Source organism: Psittacula echo (assembly GCF_963264785.1).
Source record: "Psittacula echo genome assembly, chromosome: 3".
NCBI classification, from domain to species: Eukaryota; Metazoa; Chordata; class Aves; order Psittaciformes; family Psittacidae; genus Psittacula; species Psittacula echo.
Window position 1 is genome coordinate 58,287,884 of NC_137736.1, and position 19,005 is coordinate 58,306,888.

The following is a 19,005-nucleotide window of genomic DNA, read 5'->3' on the forward strand; positions in this document are numbered from 1 at the left end:
TGACAATATCAGCTCTTGCCTGTCCCATGTGGCCACAGGGGAGCAATCAAGAGTGGTGCATCTATTCTCCAAGCACTGGGATGCGACTGGTACTGACTCCTTCTGTGAAATCTGACAGTATAAGCATCTGAATTAAAAACCAGGTATGGCACACTGAATTGAGCTGTGTGTCCACGGCTAGGAGGTCCTCAGGCTCCACTCAGGAGTAAAAAAAAACAGCAAAGGTTTTCCCATGGAGCAGCCTGGAGCACCTCAAACAGCAGCAGACATGTATAGGTATACATGCAGACATGTATAGGTATACAGCAGACAGGTATAGACAACAACTAAAATGTGCCACCCATCACTGTGGAATGCCTGCCATAAGCTGACTGAAAGGGCTGATTAAACAGGGTCTGCTGCAGAGCTGTTACATACCCCGGTGCTCCGAGGTACCAGGCAGCAACAGGTCATCTTCCCAAGTTCCTGCTTGCATCTGAGAGCTGACATTAGGGAGTAGATGACATCTTCCTTCTTTCACCTTTTCCCATTTCTTCCTGTCACTGCAGTCAGTATTTATAACATAACTTCTTGCTTTATTTTCAGATTTAGTGGTAGCTGTCTCAATCTAGAACTAACACGAGAATTGATTTAACACCACATTTAATGGCGGCTACACATCTGATTTTCTTAAGGAATGGGTCAAAATCTGGTATCCCAGCTGATGATGCTTTCTTTTTTTCTGTTACGGATAGTTTAAACATCTACTGCTAAAGTAACAGGGCAGTAGGATGTGCTGGGATGACTTTTAAAAATTCAAGATATCCTGGCACCTTCCAGACCCTATCTTGTTCTTTGTAGAACAGGCATACGGCAATTCGAAATCACTCAGCCAGTTTGAGCGCTGTACTAACATTTAATGAACTTTGAATTTGTACTCACAATATTCAGTAGCTATATTAACTGCTTCATTAGAAAAAACAGCATGGTCATGAGGAAGATGCTAGAGATTTAATTTACTTTTTTGCAAGGCAAACAAAAGTATCCTCCAAAGTGTGACTGACACCATTACTCACTTTGCATAGTACCTTACTCTCTAAGCAATCTTGATTGCAATGATCCACTCATTTTGTAAGCTGCCTCTTAATATCAGCAAAGCTAATGTGATCAGCTCTCCAGGAGCATCACTGGAGTTTCTTTGGAGAAATGCGGAGTGAATTTAAAAAAAATACTCTGTTTGATCTAGCTGTGAAGGATGCCTTCACAAACGTGGTATTTTTTGCCACATCTAACATGAATGAAAACATGACCTCATTGCAACCAACAGACATTCTTCCCACCCACTTGAGTGGCACCAGAAACTCACCCATCACAGTTCGCCTGTCTGCTGAGCTTACCATTCAAAGCATCCTCGCTTATAAATCAGTACAACCTGAAACCAGCCAAGAGTGATTTAGACTACTTGCAGAATTAAATATATACCTTTGTTTCTGAAACCAGTCCTTTAATGAAGACATTTACAAATCTCAGAAGTACTCCTACATTAAAAACACCGTGTGAATGTATAATCAATAGGTATGCAGAGATAGCAGGCTGAAATATTATTATTCAAACACTTTAATACTGCTCAGAGATTGCAATCGATGGAACTTATTCCCTAAGCCAGAGGTGCAGTAATTTAAAACTCAGAAGCTGGATTATAGACTCCTGCTATGGGACACAATGCAGCCCCGTATTTAAGAGAAGGGGAGAAAATCTCCTAAGGCTGTTGGTTCAAACTGCCCAACCTCAGTGATGGATATAAGGAGCCTCTCTGAGCTGATCTGCTGCTTACCAGAGGCACTGCCATTTCACCTGGTGTCTGCCACACCACTCAGGTACACATTGCCCAGAGACGCTGTGGCTGCCCCATCCCTGGCAGTGTTCAAGGCCAGGCTGAACGGCGCTTTGAGCAATTTGGTCTAGTGGAAGGTGTCCCTGCCCACGCCACGGGGACTGGAACGAGATAAGCTTTCAGGTCCCTTCCAACCCAAACCATTCTATGATTCTATGATATGATTCTATGATGTCCCCTCTTTGGGAACTGTCCCATTCCAGTCATGGAGACCCATGCCCAAAAGTGCTCACAGTCTCATCTTCCCTGTGCACAAGTAAAACATGTCTCTACCTACAGGCATCAGCTGATCTATTTTAGTCATCTGCTTTAGGAGGAGATTAACCTGAGCCTAAAAATATCTACCTCTTTCCCCTGACTGAACGAGGGTGAGAGTGATCAGCTCAGCTGAATATATTTACTCTGCAGAAAAATAAATTTAGGAGGGAGGAATTCCAGCTTTGCCGACAGATTTACCACTGGGATGCTTTCAGCAACATGGCTAACTACTATCACAGGTTGGCCGTGAGGAGACTTTCAGTGGATATGATGGGGAACAGGGGAAAAACAGAAGGCTTTTCTGGCTTTCCTTCTTCCCACTCCTCCTTCCCTCTCATTTCTTCATGGGGGGACAATATGGAACAACTGTTTCCTTTGAAGAAGTCTGCTGAACTGGGACTCCAGCAGAGCTAAATCACAGCTTGGGGTCAGGGAGGAGCCTAGGTAGCCTCCAGCAAATTAGAGGGAGGACCCCCTCACCCACCAGAGACTGAGGTGTCAGGAAGGAACTGCCAGACAGGAAACTGGTATCCAGGTTTCAGCAGTGTTGCAGCTTTCAATCCTCCCCCCCCCCGAAAAAAACTCTAGGCAAGTCATCTTGTCATTAATGCACTGCAGTAGCACTGGGAGGCTCTAATTGAACCTAGGGACCCATAACGACAGAGGCAATAAAAGCAGGTAATGAACCACTCTATCTTTGCTCAGAAGAGACTGTAATTGCTCTTTGCCTCCTTTATCCCCACCTGCAAAATGCAGGCAGCAGAGACCTACCAACCTCACACCAGCATCATGAGAATGATTTTAGAAATATTTATGAAATGCTTACAAGCCATGGAAACAGCCACCTTAGAAAATAACAGCCATTAAAAACCTTGCTTGTAAAGCAGCATTTACCCATTTGTCCCATTTATGAATAGTATCCCATTTACCAGTGGCATCAACCCCTGAGCCATGGCTGGCAACATAAGCCCTCACTGTGCCTTTTGGGGCATGGTGGGGCCAGCACTGTCTTTGCAGGTTTGCATCCAAGGGTCATTTGAAAGCTTAAGCACATTAAGCACAGAGTCTCTGCACGTTGTTTTCTACTGCTGACAACTCAAACTGAATCACTGCTTTCCTGCAATCAGGCAGTTGCGCAGCCTTTACATTTAGGCTGCAGTCTCCAGAGTGGGAAACGCATGCTGGTATTTGTACCATCAGCAAAGGACCTGGATCTCCACACCTCTCCACCACAATCATGCCTAGGCCTCCTACAGGTGACAAAAACCCCACTGCTGAGTATCTCCACATCAACTCCTTCTCCTGCCTGAACTTCTGTTTCCTTTAGCTCAAAACCACCACCGGTCAAGGTTTTCCCCTCCAAAAAGGCTGATGTACATGGGCCACCTCCGGATGAGGGGGCTGCTTCCCAGGCAGGCAGTGTGCGGGCTTTCAGCAGCGGTTGCTCAAGGGGCTCTCTGCAGATGACACAAGCACTCCTTACCAATACCAAACAGGGTTTCGTTAAGGGTGATCTTGCCTGCGTAGCAGCTAGTAGGGGCCAAGCCCTCGGCAGAGTTTGCAGCCTGGGTTAGTGATGGCTGCAAGATGGATGGGGAAGACAACAGCATTTTCAGATCATGCGGCATGTCCTGTGTGAGCAATTGTTCTTTCTGACCTCCCTTTTTCCCCTCTGTTATGAACCTAAGGGGGAAGAATTCATTGGTTTCTAAACAGGGGGTGACCAGGAGTAGGAAGTGACAGACCCAGAGCTGGGCACTGTTTCACAGGAGAGCAGCTTTTAATGTATTTTTAAAATTACCTCAGTGCAAAGGGTAACCATGTATATGTGACAAAGCCTTTGAAAAGTTAATTAACGTCAGCGACTGCAAACACTTAACGAGGATACTAGCACAGTTTCTCCAGCCTTTCCTAGAAAGTCCTTAATGTGTGTAAGATGGACTTCTAAGTTACACTGACCAGGGTACAGTACACTTATTGACATCTGAGCTAGTATTGCAGAAAAATGGGAACTTTTAAAATATGATTAATCTCATCCTTAGGCACGTATCAAAAGTAGTTCTAATGAGCCTCACTACAAAAGTACTTAATTCCTTTCCGTGGCCATCAAGGATGTCTAGACAAGTAACTGTGACATATTTGTTCATCTGGTGGTAACACAGGGCAGAAGGAAAGAGCCTTTTCTTTTTTTTTTTTCATTTGAGAAATTTCTCAGTGGCTGCAGGCACACGCTTAGTTTTTGAACAGTAAGTGCCTTAACATTAAGTGTTGCAATAAAATTCTGGGATACTGGTGAAGTTACTGTCTCCTCATTACTCTGACTTTACCAGTCTTCTTAGAGGAAAACAATTTCAGCATGCCTCCTGCTGTAGCAGAGGCAGCACTTCCCCTTATCAAAGACTCAGTTGGAGCTGTTAGAAAGGAAGATATACATAAACCATGTTAACTGCTTTCTTCAGACACTACAAATTGTACCTAGTGCTGTTTTCTCACAATCAGCAAGCACCCTTCTCATCGACAGTGATCAACCTTCACCATCTTCGTGGCTGCCTTAAATTCATGAGGAATAAACACCAGGCCTGTTTTGCTCTGCTCATGAGCTGGGGGATCTCATTATTTTCAGAATATTCATTAGACTCTCTACTTAGTCTAAAAATAGTAGTTTGGGTTGGGTTTTTTTTGCCACCGAGTGACTACTGGGCAGCAGCTTCATGCATTTATCCATTCCACAATGCAAGAGCTGATAACTACATGTACTCCAACACTGTGCCTTCAAGAAACAGCAGCCATAAATAGACTCCACCTTACAGTATTTGACATTGTCAAAGCACTGGTTAATGTTCACTAATAACAATTAACTAATTCATCTTCAGGGCAACCCTGTGAGCTAGGTAAAACTGATATAATTAACGCATGAGTAAAATGAGATTTAGGATTTAAGTCAGTTGCCTGGGCAGAGGCCTTCATGGTCTAGTGGATTAGACATCTGTCTCTTCAACCAAAGAAGTTGAGTCTAATCCTTTTTCTGACATTGATTTGTAGTGTGACCTTACGAAAGTCAATTAACTTCTCTGCCTCAGCTGCCCTAGAGATAATGATGCTTACCTACCCGTTGACACATGGGTGTTTGGAAACTGTACTAAATGGTGTCTTTAGTGTACCCTTAAGGCCTATCAGTGGAAGAGGTGAAACATTAAAGCTTCCTAGCTTTAATATCCTTGCTATCTCACCTAATTCCTCCTCCCCACACCGGAAATAGCTTGGGCGTAAGGAGGAATTTCTTATGCGAAGATGCTGCTAATGAAACCGTGGCTGGCATCAGGAATTTTCATCAGATCCTGTTTGACCAGCAAATTTATTTAGAGTATAGGTCAGCATTAGAATTGCAATGGAAAGTTTACTTTCAATTTGGCCATGGGAGAAACCAGCATCCTTCGTGTGCCACCATGAGGTAATGAACAGATTTTCATCCCCACCAAGCACACCACCTGATTCAAAGGGAGAGGAGCCTGTTTGCAGAGACCCGAGAGCCTGTGCTCATGCACCATCCCCAGTTCTCTTGCATCTCTAAATGAAATTTCTGCAGGGTAATTTCTACAGGTGGCCTTATCGTTAGCAGGGATGCAAACCCGGAGGAAGAGCACCTACGTACATGCACATCCTGGAGCACACCCCCTGTATCTTTCCATCTCTGAGCACTGGGGCATTATACTTAAGAGGAAGACAACTAAAACCTGCTCTGTTCAGTTCACTAGAAGCCATCCTTGAGCTTCTGTCCTGTCATCAACATAGCTTTTCATGATGTGAGGTAGAACATTAAGTATTGCTTCTGTAGTTGTCATGTAACTTTACGTTCCTTTTCCTATATTCGACCTTGCTTTTAATTATTTCTATAAAATATTCTGCTGCTACATATGATGCTGCCTGGGCCCATAAAATCTCCCCCAATTCTAGTACAGCAAGAAACCAGTCAAACAAGACAAAAGAATTCAACATTTACCTTTATTTCTGTAAGCAAGATTAACATTCCTTCTCTTTAATACTGAAGAAAATGTCAGGGCTTTTTCTCTTTTGCTTGCTGAATTATAGCAAGTGTGGTGAATGATCATGCAGCCAGTAAAATAATAACCTGCTTCTGCCTCTGCTGTGGCATCGACAGCTTCTTGGTATCCCCTCTGCTGCTGATCCACCTGTGCACTGTGGCTGCTTTGTTTCACTGCTCTGCTCTTTCCACCCTCTGACCAGTTAGCACACATCCCCACCCTCACAGCTCTATTGATGTTCTTAACATTTACTTTGATGCTACTCCTTGAGGCTTTTCAAAATCTTTTCTGAAAATAAGACCTCTAAAAAGAAACCCTTTCAGGAAAGGCAGGGAGGAAAGCCAAAGCAGAAAAGGCATGTGCTTGTGTATAATATACCCCAAAAGCTTTGTCTTGCCACAAGCCTGGAGATAAATTAGTACTGCTGTAAACAGGGAATAAATATTGTATTCTCCTAAAATACATCTGGTCTAATTCAATAAACCCTGACTTACTGGCTGCTACTTGTGCAAACTTCTGCATATTAAATCCCAATAAATTACTAATGAGCTGCCAGATCAGTAATACAGATATTCCCAAGGCTGAAAGATTGCCTATAGCTTGTCCCTATATATTTACTTATTGCTGAGACTACCAGCATGGACTAGCACAGGCCAAATGGCTCCATGTCTATATACTGTGGAAGAACTTAGAGGTAACTTGTGGTAGCTTATAAAATACACTCTAGGATTGTACACCGAGCATGGCAAGGAGTATGAACTAAAACCATATTCAGCCCTCACATGCCTAAAATGCGACTTTTCAGTGCTGTTTTTTCCCTGGGTTAAAATTACCTGTGTGCTAATAAGATGATTAATACGTTACACATTTGGCATAAGCAGAATATTATAATTGCATTCAGACAGATTGTTGGGTTCTTTTCAACGCTACTGAAGACTGTACTCCTTCTAAGAGTTTGTAGCTTATCTAGTAATATTACCTCCTGCACTTGCATGTTTGGGTTCGATTATTTTTTTTTAGTCTTACTATATGGCAAGTTAGAACTTGTACCTTACTGCACCTAATTTACTAATGCACTGAAGCATCCATTTAACCTTACGGTTGAGCTTCAGATCTCTGCTACATCAAGCTCTTTATTTAAATATGTATCTTTAGTTTCATATTCCACATTTTTCAAGATTTCATAAAATTACCCAACATCCCAGTTCAAAAGTCTGCACTACAGACCAACAGATGTGACTTCAACTTTATCTATCAATGCAGTAAAGAATATGTAAAACCAGGAAGGACAACTTATTTTTCTTCTTCATCTTAATTCTTTCCAGCAGCTTCTGTTTAACTCTATATACAAGTAACGTCAGTTTCCTATGAGACACTTTCCCATTTTTAAGTTTAGAATGAAACGGATAATTTTTGTTTAATGTTTTGACTGTAAAGGCGTGTGGTTCTTCAGACTTATATTGGCTTTGCTACAGATTAATGTTGTTAAAGTAAATGGACACAACGTGCAGTGACCTTGTAAAATACTGGTGGCTGTTTAGATGAAGACTGGATGAGAGAAGGGAAATCAGTTCATCTGAAGTTTGGTAATTTGATAATTGTTACTGTAAAGTGTTTTTACATCTTAGTATGTTCTCCAGAAGACAATGCATAGCCAGTATTAAACCAGGGCAGATACAGACAATAAAGGCAAAGCTTAATCTTGCAAGGATTAGTGACTCTAAATTGATACAACTGGAAAAAAAAACATTGAAAAATGCTGAAGACAGGTGTCTTCAGGAACTAGCAAAATGTCTTGCCTGCTAATTTTCAAAAGTCTGTAGAGGCACTGATTGCACCTGGAACCTCTGATTTGATTACCAAAATAAAAAATGTCTACTGTAGTAGCCTCATTTGTACTTTAATTAAGAGCTTTGTATTTAAATATAGCCATCTTATCCCCTCAGGTTATTTTTGAAGTAAGCTTCTGGCAAGGCAGCAGTGTGGTGGATTAGAGGCTTGGAATGGAGGAAAAATCATCATTTGGCACACAGTTTAGAATAATGTGTGCATATATATAAATGCATGTGTATACAGTATCATGTAACAAGATACAGGATTGGGTTTATTAAAGCCGAATGGAAAGATATTTTCTGTTTTAATATTATAGATCTCTATTAATATATGTGACATAGATATTGCACTGCAGTCTGATTCAGATAAATAACAAGAGCACATCAACCTGATCTGTCCAATGAAAGCCCCATTTTTCTACAAATATAAAGCCAAGTTATCAACTTGGCTGTCTGCATCTACTACTCCATCTAACTGTGGCTGTTATACCTGATGTGTGTATATAAGACATATCACCCACCAGCTCGCCATTTATCATGGAGCATGCAAGCATGAGCTGAAAAGCAGTAGCACCAGATAAAGCACAGTTATGGAAAACGAGCAGCAGGGTAGCGGCAGAGGTGTCAGTCTCGGGGTGCTAATGAGCAATGCTAAAAAGGGAGAAGGGTGAACAATTTGCACAAGACGTGGCTGAATGTGAAAAGCCAGAAAACAATGGATTTTTCTAGTTCTCATTTCAGAAGACAACTTACAGCTTCCAAATTTTAATGGGCAAGCATGTGCATCCATGGGGAAATCTTCAAGCTGCATGGGACATTCAGCAGAGATGGTCAATCTGTGGGGAAGTAAGAAGAAAACACATCATTGTTTTTTGGTGCCTTTCCTTTAAGCCTTTCATGGCAATACATGCATGCTGACGCAAGCAAACTTTTCCTGAAGGCTCCTCACTCCTGCTGAAATCATAAACCCCCTGATAAACTGAATGTGAGATAGGCCAGCTGGACCACTGTAGGCCTCATCTAGTAACGCTGAGACACGTGAAACGATTTTATTTATGTAAGTTGCTCCAATAAGATCATTCCTTCTTAGGAGTACATGAAGGAATGCCTGTGCTTGAGCTTCTGTCATGTATCTTATCCGCTTTCTGTAGATACTGCAACTGGACTAGGAATTTTACTCCTGAGTATAGCACTGTTACAGACATTAAGAAGCACTGCCACTATATATAGATGTAACTATTTAAATGCATAAAAGCAAATATTTATAAATAAAAGTATATAAAAATTTATAACTGTATATAAAGTTTAAGTCAATGACATATATATTACTTTCTATAGCACTACAGTTAGTTTCTATGGAAATCACATGGTATTGGGACAGCCCATTCCAGTTCAACATACTGTGAATTATCTGGGTATCCTGTCAGAAAAAAAACAACAGGGTCATTTTCACCAGCACATTGCCTGGGGAAGCAATTCTGTCTTGAACTGCCCTGCCACTATGTGGAAATTCTTGAGCTATAGTGGATCTAGAAGTCAGAACGGGAAAACTCAGGAAAACATATCGATGTTCCATATGATTGACAGATGAAGCTGAACACAAAGAAAAGTCTGAGGTAAATTTCTGAGCAGTGAAGTATCAGTTATCTTGATACCAAGAGAGCCAAAGCTTACTTTTCTAGGTGCAAGTAGCACATAGCACAATAAGAATCTGTTTTGATTATGCCAGTTTGATATTTGCATAATACAGATGGTTTGCTCAGGATAGTGAGGACGCAAATCTCATTTTACATTATGAATACCCTTATGGCTTTCTTATTCTATGCTGCTATTCTGCCTCAGAAGCAACAGACCAGAGACACCCAAAGTCTTATAGACTGCTTGGTGCTGGGGTGACACAGGGCTCTGCTGGGGGGCAGCCTGATTCCTTACCAAACTGCTGCCTGGGAGGCAAAAATCTACTAAGAAATTCACAACACTATACAACCAGAATGCAAAACTACCCTTTTCTGTCACAACAGCCACATGTAGCTATACTCCGCTGCTATATATATTTACCACTTCATATTAGCACACCAAAGTGAGTATTCTTGCTACAAGAACTTCTATCCAAAGAGATCATTAACAATCTGTCTGTGTACAGATGGCACAGCGTTCAGCCTGTCCAATTCAATACAACACAATGATGCCTTGCTGGGGCACTCCAGCTACATGGACAATAAACTGGGAGAAACAGCTCCACTCTCTGCCAATGCACAGAAATTCTGGAGCTTTACCAATAGTTGGAAATGGCAAAATAAGCACAGAGAAATGCAATAGTATTATTGGCTAGAGACCATATCATGAGGATGAGCTGGGAAATAGGGAGGGGAAAAAGGCAACTGCAAACAGTAATAGAAATTGTAAAGATAATAAATCATATAAAACCAAAGAAAAAATCTCCAGAACAGAGATAATGTATCATTTGGTAATAACAGATGGGAAGTCTACAATATAGAAAAGAAATTACTGAGGTCTGAGATACCCGCCCTTAGGCAAAACTGTTCTTGAACTTTATTTTAGCAACAGAAATTTTAAAATCTCTAAAATAAGGAGTTGTCTGCAGTGGAGACTGCCCTTGGGCACCAAATCCAGCAAAACCACAGTCACTGAGAGTGCTACGTCATGAATTTAACAAGCTGGTTCTAGTAGCATCCTGCCCAGAACTGGCATCCTTTTCATAAAAATCACTTTAACAGGTACTTGAAAGCAAGGCTACCATCCCTCCAACGCATCGTTACATTTTCTGTACTAAGTATTGCAAATTTAATTTTCTTGATAAATTCAGAAACCTTGCTCTAAGTGCTGTAAGCAAGCTGACTTCTGCAGCTTTCTGCTGCAATCCATCGTCTGTCTCTTTGTCTACCAACAGTTCAAGTATGTTGTTTCAAAGGCTGCAGCTTGACAACATTTTAATACATACACTTGTCACCTGCAAACATCAAAGGAGGGGTTCCCTATATCCATCTTACCAAGACAGCAGCTGTGGAATCAGGAAGTAAAGGAAGACTCAATGCAGAATTATGAAGACGACCTTCTCTTTCAACTGATTGTCCTATGAATTTTATCCTGCTGCCTGCATCTCTGGAAATAATGCTTGTATGTAATGAGGAAGGCTGTAGAGATTCCTCAACTGTAAATGTGGAAGTGAAAATGAGGTGCGCAAAGACTGTGACCTAGTGCAATTTAATTAAGTCCCTCCAGAAATTAGTTTTGCCTGTCTTAAATGAAAGGGAAGCACATAAGGATGGAGGGCACACAGCAGCCACCACCTGTCTCAGAAGCCACAAAGACCCTTATGGTGCCAAGGCTGCTGCTGTGGCCCCTCTGTATTCCTCATCCAGCAAAAGGTGGCACATAGCCCTTTAAAGCATGGTGCCTGGTGCAGTCTTCTGGGTCTAGCTCACGGGTAGAGAGAATGGAGTTAATCAGCTGCAAATGTGCTTGGGTACAGCCTTTCCTTTCATTAACATGAATTCTTTGGATGAAGAAGTTCCTTTTGCTTGGTATCAATGTTCTCCTAATGGAGGCATGCTTCTTTTCTTTCCCTATGCTTCTGTTCTAGGGCCACTCCTAGTCTGGCCACCTTGAATAAATGAACTAGCTATTCCTATTTATTACATGCTATTTGTAAAAAGTATGTAGTTGAGCCTCTTAGGTAATTTTAAAATGCTCAATGAACACTCTCCTAGCTCCCCCTTACAAGATGTGCTCTAGCCGAAGCTTGGGAAACATCATGGAATGGGCAACGCAACAGAAAACTTGACCGTGGGTTATGATACACGGAGTAAGTGTCATCACCCTGAGTTTCTGCAGAGCCCTCTGTGCACAACAGGAGCTGTTTTTCATTACTGTGTGAGGACCTGAAAAACAGAGTCATTAAATTGACTCCTGGTTCAAAGAGACTGGATTTTCTACTGTACACAGGAAAAAAAACCAAGCAGCACAGCAGCCATCTCCTACAGTCTGGGGGCTGGAAGGATGGATCATTGCATACAGATTTGCTCCTAGGTACAAACTATATATTCAGATCATAGCTCCAGGAGTCACAGATAAATTGGTATCTGCGTCTGCTCCTTCAAATATCACCTGGGGTGATATTTGCACACTTTGGCTTTTAACACTGTGTTAAAATATAGGTACCCTTTGCATTCTGCAGTTTACACAGCTGATTATAACAAAATTACTCCCAGTTTGCATTTATTGACCGAAGAGAAAGGAGGCCTTGGCATGCATATGTGAAACAGCCTTTGACTAATCCTTTTAATATGGTCACTCCAGAATGATCTTGCTGTGCTCACTGCAGCACATTATCTGAGCTAGAGACAGTTAGACCAGGATTTTTGTGTCACAGCACAAGTGCTGCTCAAACTTCAGTTCCTTCCAACAGAAGTATTTAAAAGCTTCCCACCTTCACCATCATTCTGTCTGAATAAAAGCCCTATGGGATTAGTTTTACTCAACAGAGTTTTTGACAAGATTGTAAGTGGCTGTTAAAGGTCCTCTACAATGGGAGGACAAAACTCTGATTCTATTGAAGTTAACGGTAAAATTCTGCCTGACTTCAATGGGGATGGTATTCACGCAAAATATGTAACAAACTGTTGTTACAGCAGTCTTCTTAACAACAAAATTTCACTCTCACAAAGCTCCATATACTTATGCTGATATCAAAATGTTAATCAACCAACAAAATGCTATAGCATACCTTAACTACCTGAAAAAAAGTTGTCTTCAAAGCTTCATCAAAGCTTCATTATATATAGTCTTTGAGAAAAATAGATTACTGAAGTTCTGTTTCAACAAAATATAGACACATCAGTGAATATTCATCTAAGAAAGCACAACTGTTCAAGCAGCAAGACTTCTTCAGTCCAAAAAAGTACTTTCAACCATTTCCACTAGAGAATTAAGCATGACAATGCTTTCAAGAGGCTGTTGCTTTTTAAACAAGAAGGAGAAGGAGGTGTTAAAGTCAAGGATGTGACAACGAAATAAATATGGATGTTTAGGAGCCAGACATCTGCAGCAAGCATGCTTCAAGGAGAGGTGGGAGTCCCCAGCAGAAGCCCCAGAGGCACAAGGCACCCTGTCCCATAACAGCTTGTTTTAGGGAGCTGTAGGGGCCTCCTCACTATTCCCATGATTTCCATCTACGCAGGGAGCTTGTGCTCCTATTTGCGGGAAAAGAGCTGGGAGACTGAGCAAAGCTGTCATCTCTCTGCTACCCTGAAGTGCAGAAAACACTTTCCAGAGCATTATCTGCAGCTGCCAGGCAGGAGGTGAGGGCAGTCACCTGCCCGGGGAGCAAACTGACAGTCACAGGAATTTGCTTTTTCTTATCAGCTACTAGCTTTAGTATGCAAACAAATTAAAACAGAGAGCTTTAGAAAGAGAGGGGATCAGACAGGCAGAGTCACCAGTGGCTTTTGGGAGAAGTTAACTCAAGATAAGTGTTGAATAATAGGAGTTACTGATGAAGGGGACACAAGGAATATTTTGTTGGCTCTGAGGTACTGCGGCCAGAGAGATATGAAGCTCTTCTGCCTGTATGCCCTAATTCCCAAACCAGCTCCATCTTCTTAGTTGTTTATTTCTGTGCACTGCCTTTGCCCCTGATTAAAGGGAGTATTTTAATGCTGTGCGTTGGCCCTACCTGTGCTGGCAACGAGCAGCTGCTGTAGGGCTCAGTCAGGATGGGCACACAAAAGCCAAAGTGCCCTTCCCAGCATGAGATCAGCCATCACCATTTCCCTTAAAAAAAGGCAAAATTTTTACTTGAAACTCATCTTGAACCTATCTCAACATGCCTAAAGAGAGCTATGTGGATCCAGCCTTGCCCAAGCTGTTCACAGTTTGAAAAAAAAACAACAAAAAACTAAACCAGCAACTTGTCATTATTCTCTTAACCACATGAGTGTGTGAGAGTGTATAATGGAGATGCTGCAAGAGCTAAAATTGTTCTGCCCAGGTCCTGTTGGAGCAGGTATCCAAGGAAGCTCCTCCTAGACTTGGTTTCTGACCCTGAAGTCTCCCTTTGCAGGGAGCCGGCAAGCGCCTTGGTGTGAGTATAACACATGGTTAGGTTTGTGAAATTACTCATTTAGCCTTGACTCAGGACACAACTATTCACCCATTCTCCTACTGTGATGTCTTGGGAACACTTCTATAAACAAACTGTTAATTCTTTTCAAAGGGTTTTAAAGCAAGACCCTTTGCTGTTGTTTAAAGCAAGGCCCCACTGTCTCAGGCCCCATACTTACAGCATAGTAAGCGTGTAGTCCAGGGAACTGAAGTCTCTCTGTGTTCCTTAAGTAAATGTAACATGTGCTTTTATGAGTGCATATATATATATATATACACACACACACATATATGTATATATTTAAACAACTTTCTTGGTACTAGAGCACCTCCCATATAGTCCAAACAAACCCTGTGGATGGTGATGATAGTGGGTTACCTAACACAGCACAGAAGTGTTAGGATGTGGATATACGTTCAGTCATGGTATTGATGGCTGTAAGAGTCACCCTGAAACTTCATCCTGGCTGGCTGACAGTCTGCGGTCTGCCTCAGGGGGAGAGAAGTGATTAATCCTGGTAACTCAAACATTGCCTTGCTTACAAATCTCTATCCTGTGTTGGATAAGTGGCCAAAATACAGACTCAGGGCCTTGTTCTGCACCTCTGTGTGGGCTGTGGAAGCAGTTCACCACTGCTTCTTATCTGTAACACTAGTTATACACTCATTTCCTTGAAATCTACCATATAAAGTGAACACAGAACAGAAATTAAAACTAGGACCTGGACTAAGCTGTCTGCAGAAATTTTAGCCCATTTTTCCTTCATAACCACTCTGCCAAGAGAGTACCTTTTTCTGACTTTCTTATGATAATGAGATATATTATCTTTATATGATAGCAAAATGTGCTTTGAAGAGCTCTGGTTACTGATGTTTCTGTGAGTTGTGAATGTATAATTCAGATGTATAGTATACCTGACAGCAAAACTCTCATTTTAAGCAAACCAAATCCTTAGCATAGATTATGCTGAAGTGAGAAAACAAGGCTTTAATTGCTTAGATTAACCGTGCTGAAAAGTAGGTTATCTGAGGTGGACAGGACTGATCTCAAAAGCTGCGCCACTATAGGAATGACCTCCCTGCATGTGGAGTACTTCGGCATATCCAGAGCACACTCTCAGATGGAAACTGGGGGATGTTCAGCCTCTAGATACAGGAAGAGCAGAGAAAATCAATGAAATAACCAATAGGACACTTAAATTATCTGTTCTTTGATAAGAATTTGGGGAGTTCTAGAAAGAATCACATTTCCAGCTCATGGTAAAAGTTTGTATTAGAGGTAATGCATTTCATTCTACAATATTTCTTTAACATGCATAAAAACAATGGGTGGAGCAGTGAGTTTATGCTCATCCATCCCTGCCATGCAATGTGTCTAATGAAGTCCATATGCAAGGTAAAACTTGCTGGAAGCAGCTCTCCTTTTTATCAGACTAACTGGTGCAGTAAAAAAACCAGACTTTTCAGCAATCAACTCCTTCTCTAGGTTCTCTGCCTACAAACTTTATTTTCCTAAAGAAATTTTAGATCAATATGGCTATGCAGCTATGAACACTGTAGTACAGTATCATACCCATTTACTTGGTAGTTTTACTTAAAAAGATCTCTAAGCTTTCTCTCCTTGCCGGTCCTTTACCCATGATGAACTCTCCCTGACACCCATGAGGAAGGCCTTCAAATCTCTCCTCTGCTGTAGTTTCTATTTTTATTGAATTCATGAATTAAACCCCCAAAATCTAACTAGTACTAGCAATGCTGAGAAGCCAATGCAGTTGTAGATGCAGGTAAAATGATAACACCTCAACCAGCCCACACAGCTTTATGCCCTGCCACACATTTCCCCAAGTCTGTACATGCTACATATTTTGAGTATACTCTTCTCAGCATGACCCTTTGGCAGCATGTTCTACTATGTGCTAACTGCAATAAATAAAATTGTTCTTGAAGTGCTGTGTAAGACCGAACTATGAGCTTCTCTCTGTCTCTCAAGAGAGGCAAGTCCAGCTGCCGGCGGAACCAGCCAGTGATAGGAATGTCTGTTGCTACCCAATCACACAAGGGATCATCTGACCCTTGTTTTCAGCGGGAGAAAACCCAAGCACACGAGGATGAAGGGAGCACAGAAAGCTCTCCCAGGCACCCTAGCTGATGGAGGCTAAGGCCATGTGATGGACATGGCACAGTTCCTTCCTCCCAGTTCACACAACCTTTATATTTGCATGGACAGGCACAGAACTGCAGGTGGCATTTTCTACAAAGAAAAATGAGCTGGATTTGAAAAGTAATGAGGCATTGGGTGAGCAGTACCAGCTCACTTGGGCTCTCTCACATCTACACTGGGATGCACAGACACGAGGGGGTAGGTAGGAGGGATTATGATCTCACAACATTAAATACAGTGCTGAAATCCTTGGTTATTTTCCACAGTTCAGACAGATGACCTAGAGCTCCAAAACATCTCACCACAGTTTCCTTTCAGCCACTCACCTTTAACCCAGACTCTTCTTATTCACCCCACATTTCTATGTCCATGTCCCAGGTCACCACTCACCCTGCCTTTTGTGTAACTTCAATACTCTACACCTTTGTGTGAAAGGGGCATGCCTCAAGCGATTTGACAATAACCTCTTTCACAGGAAAAAACAGGCATAAGCCTATTTGTATGTACCCCTATTGGTAACAGAGAGGGTTGTTTAGCCATCCAAGCAGAACATTATTACCTGGGTTTTTCTGCCTTGCTACACGCTCTTGATCAATATAGCTGTAAAGTGACAGGTAAAGGGGCAGGCTGTGGACACTTGCCGCTTCAGGGAAAGAGTCCTCTGATCCCTCAGCCTTTTCACACCATAAACAGTGACTAAACAGGCCTCAATTTACCATCTGTTTGCTATTTATACCACCACCAGTGCTAGCATCTGCTACAGCATAAGCACCTGTTTGCTGTAGTGCAACCTGACAGAAGAGGTGAATCTCCTAGTGACATTTGATTGTCCCATGCTAAATTATGTTCAACAATATACTTGCTCCTCCTGTCCACCCAGATTTCCCCAGGATGAAGATGCAGTAATGCAGCTGAGTGGGAGCTCCTGTTCCTATAAAAATCAGTGGGGTCCTTTTTTCCCCAAGGCAGGTACCCCTGCGCCCTTGCATGCAATTGGGGATGACGGAGCTGTGCCTACAGAGGTCAGCTCAGCGACAGCTTCAGAAGAGACAGAAAAGCAAAATCAGGTAGGATGGGCGAGATACATATTCTACCACTGGACTGAGCAAACCTACATATAGTGGTTTAATTGATGCTGAAATCAATTTGCGTAGCTGATGATTTTAAGATGCACATTTAATGGCAAAAAACATAGTGTTTATTACTCTGATTAAGGAGGTTTTGCTAATTTTCCATAACTTTTAGCTGAATCTCTGATTCAAAACATAGTTGATTTTTTTACATGGACAGGACACATGAGTGCATTGAAGAGATGACTGTGGAGCAATGAGACAACCTTATGAAGTCTGACAGAGCCATTAAGATAATCTGGGGTTCTATCATCCCTTCTGGTCCCGACGTTTCCTGGCCCAAATTCCTGACAGAAGTATTAAAAGAGAAGGCCAGCCTTGCTTGCAGAAATTCTTCCTAGGCTTTCATGCTGAATATAGTGTATATAATGAACACAACCTCAGGATTTTAGCTAGAGCCTGGTGAAAAAGACTTTCTTCATAATTTAGAGCAACTACATAGAAATAACAGTTTGAAATTTTTTGAGTGATATAAACGTGACTGTAAGATACCAATCGATGTATGTGATTTCAGGAAATTTTAATTTAACAGTAGAAAATGTAATGTCAGGCTGAACATCAATATAAGATAAATTAACACAATAAGATCTCTTAGAAATTAACTGAGGCAAAATATTAAGACTTCTACAGAACAGAGTAGACAACAGACTAGAAACAGACACTGCTAGTGCCTCCCTTATTAAAGTGTCCTTTATTCCTCAAATAGATGCTTCTACTTTCTGACCACTTCAGGTGTCTACATCCCAATCTGCAGTACCTTCTAGTTATTCCTAAGTGACCACCATCAGCACCGAGTATCCTGCTCTCCAAAACCCTTCTACTCCCATTTCTTGCAAAATCTCATCTAAGCCCTCAAATGCATCTTGTGATTATCCACTCTTGACTCAGCCACAGGTACCCAAAACCCACCAACAGCTAGCTGGCCTCTGGCATCCCTTGCTAAACACCCCTTTCCTCACCAACATGCTATGGGCTTTTCCCTTCATCTAAACAAGCAAAGGCAGGACTGCAACTCATTGGGGTTTCTTGAGCTCCTCCTAATGTGCACTATATTTCCTCCTACATCCACCTAGACAAAAGTGGAAGACTGAACCCAATTTAAATGCACTCACATGCGCACAACCTTGCACTTTATGTTGCATGGAGAAGAAGCTGTGCAAGTCCTCCACAACACAGCTACAGGACCACCTTCTGGCCAGAACATCCCATAGGTGTAGGCAGCCAGCATGCTACCCACCCCCAGGCTACATAAGCACGGGGGTGGGAAACACCAATGGAAATAAGCAAGTAGGATGGGACTCATGACTAAACACAGACATCAATAGTAACAGCAGTTACCCTATGCTCCTTTTTCTGCCACTGTGAAAAAGCAGGAACCTTCTAAAGAGCAAAGAGTGTATCATCTCTCATACTTAAAGCAGACATCAGAAATAATGCAGATACCTAACTCTTTAAAAAAGTCTCTCCCTGCACAGGATGCAATTCTGAGCCAAAAGGCTCACCTGCAGCCATCAACACTACAGATGAGTAATATTAGCTGAGGTTAATACCACCCATCCTGCCCGGTGCATTCCACCACAGTATA

At 41.9% G+C, this 19,005-nt stretch overlaps 2 protein-coding genes across 2 annotated transcripts in view; one reads left to right on the forward strand and one right to left on the reverse strand.

Annotated features, from left to right (window-relative positions):
- The window catches only part of GABRA5 (gamma-aminobutyric acid type A receptor subunit alpha5), a gene marked incomplete at both ends in the record, with an annotated part of 51,966 nt that overhangs the window by 16,811 nt on the left and 16,150 nt on the right, over nucleotides 1-19,005 (reverse strand). The window contains one exon of the mRNA XM_080612705.1: nucleotides 8,760-8,842. Coding sequence (XP_080468831.1) covers nucleotides 8,760-8,842 — 83 coding nt within the window. The remainder of the gene's footprint in view (nucleotides 1-8,759; nucleotides 8,843-19,005) is intronic.
- The window catches only part of GABRB3 (gamma-aminobutyric acid type A receptor subunit beta3), a gene marked incomplete at both ends in the record, with an annotated part of 197,417 nt that overhangs the window by 9,881 nt on the left and 168,531 nt on the right, over nucleotides 1-19,005 (forward strand). The gene's annotated exons all lie outside the window — the stretch shown is intronic.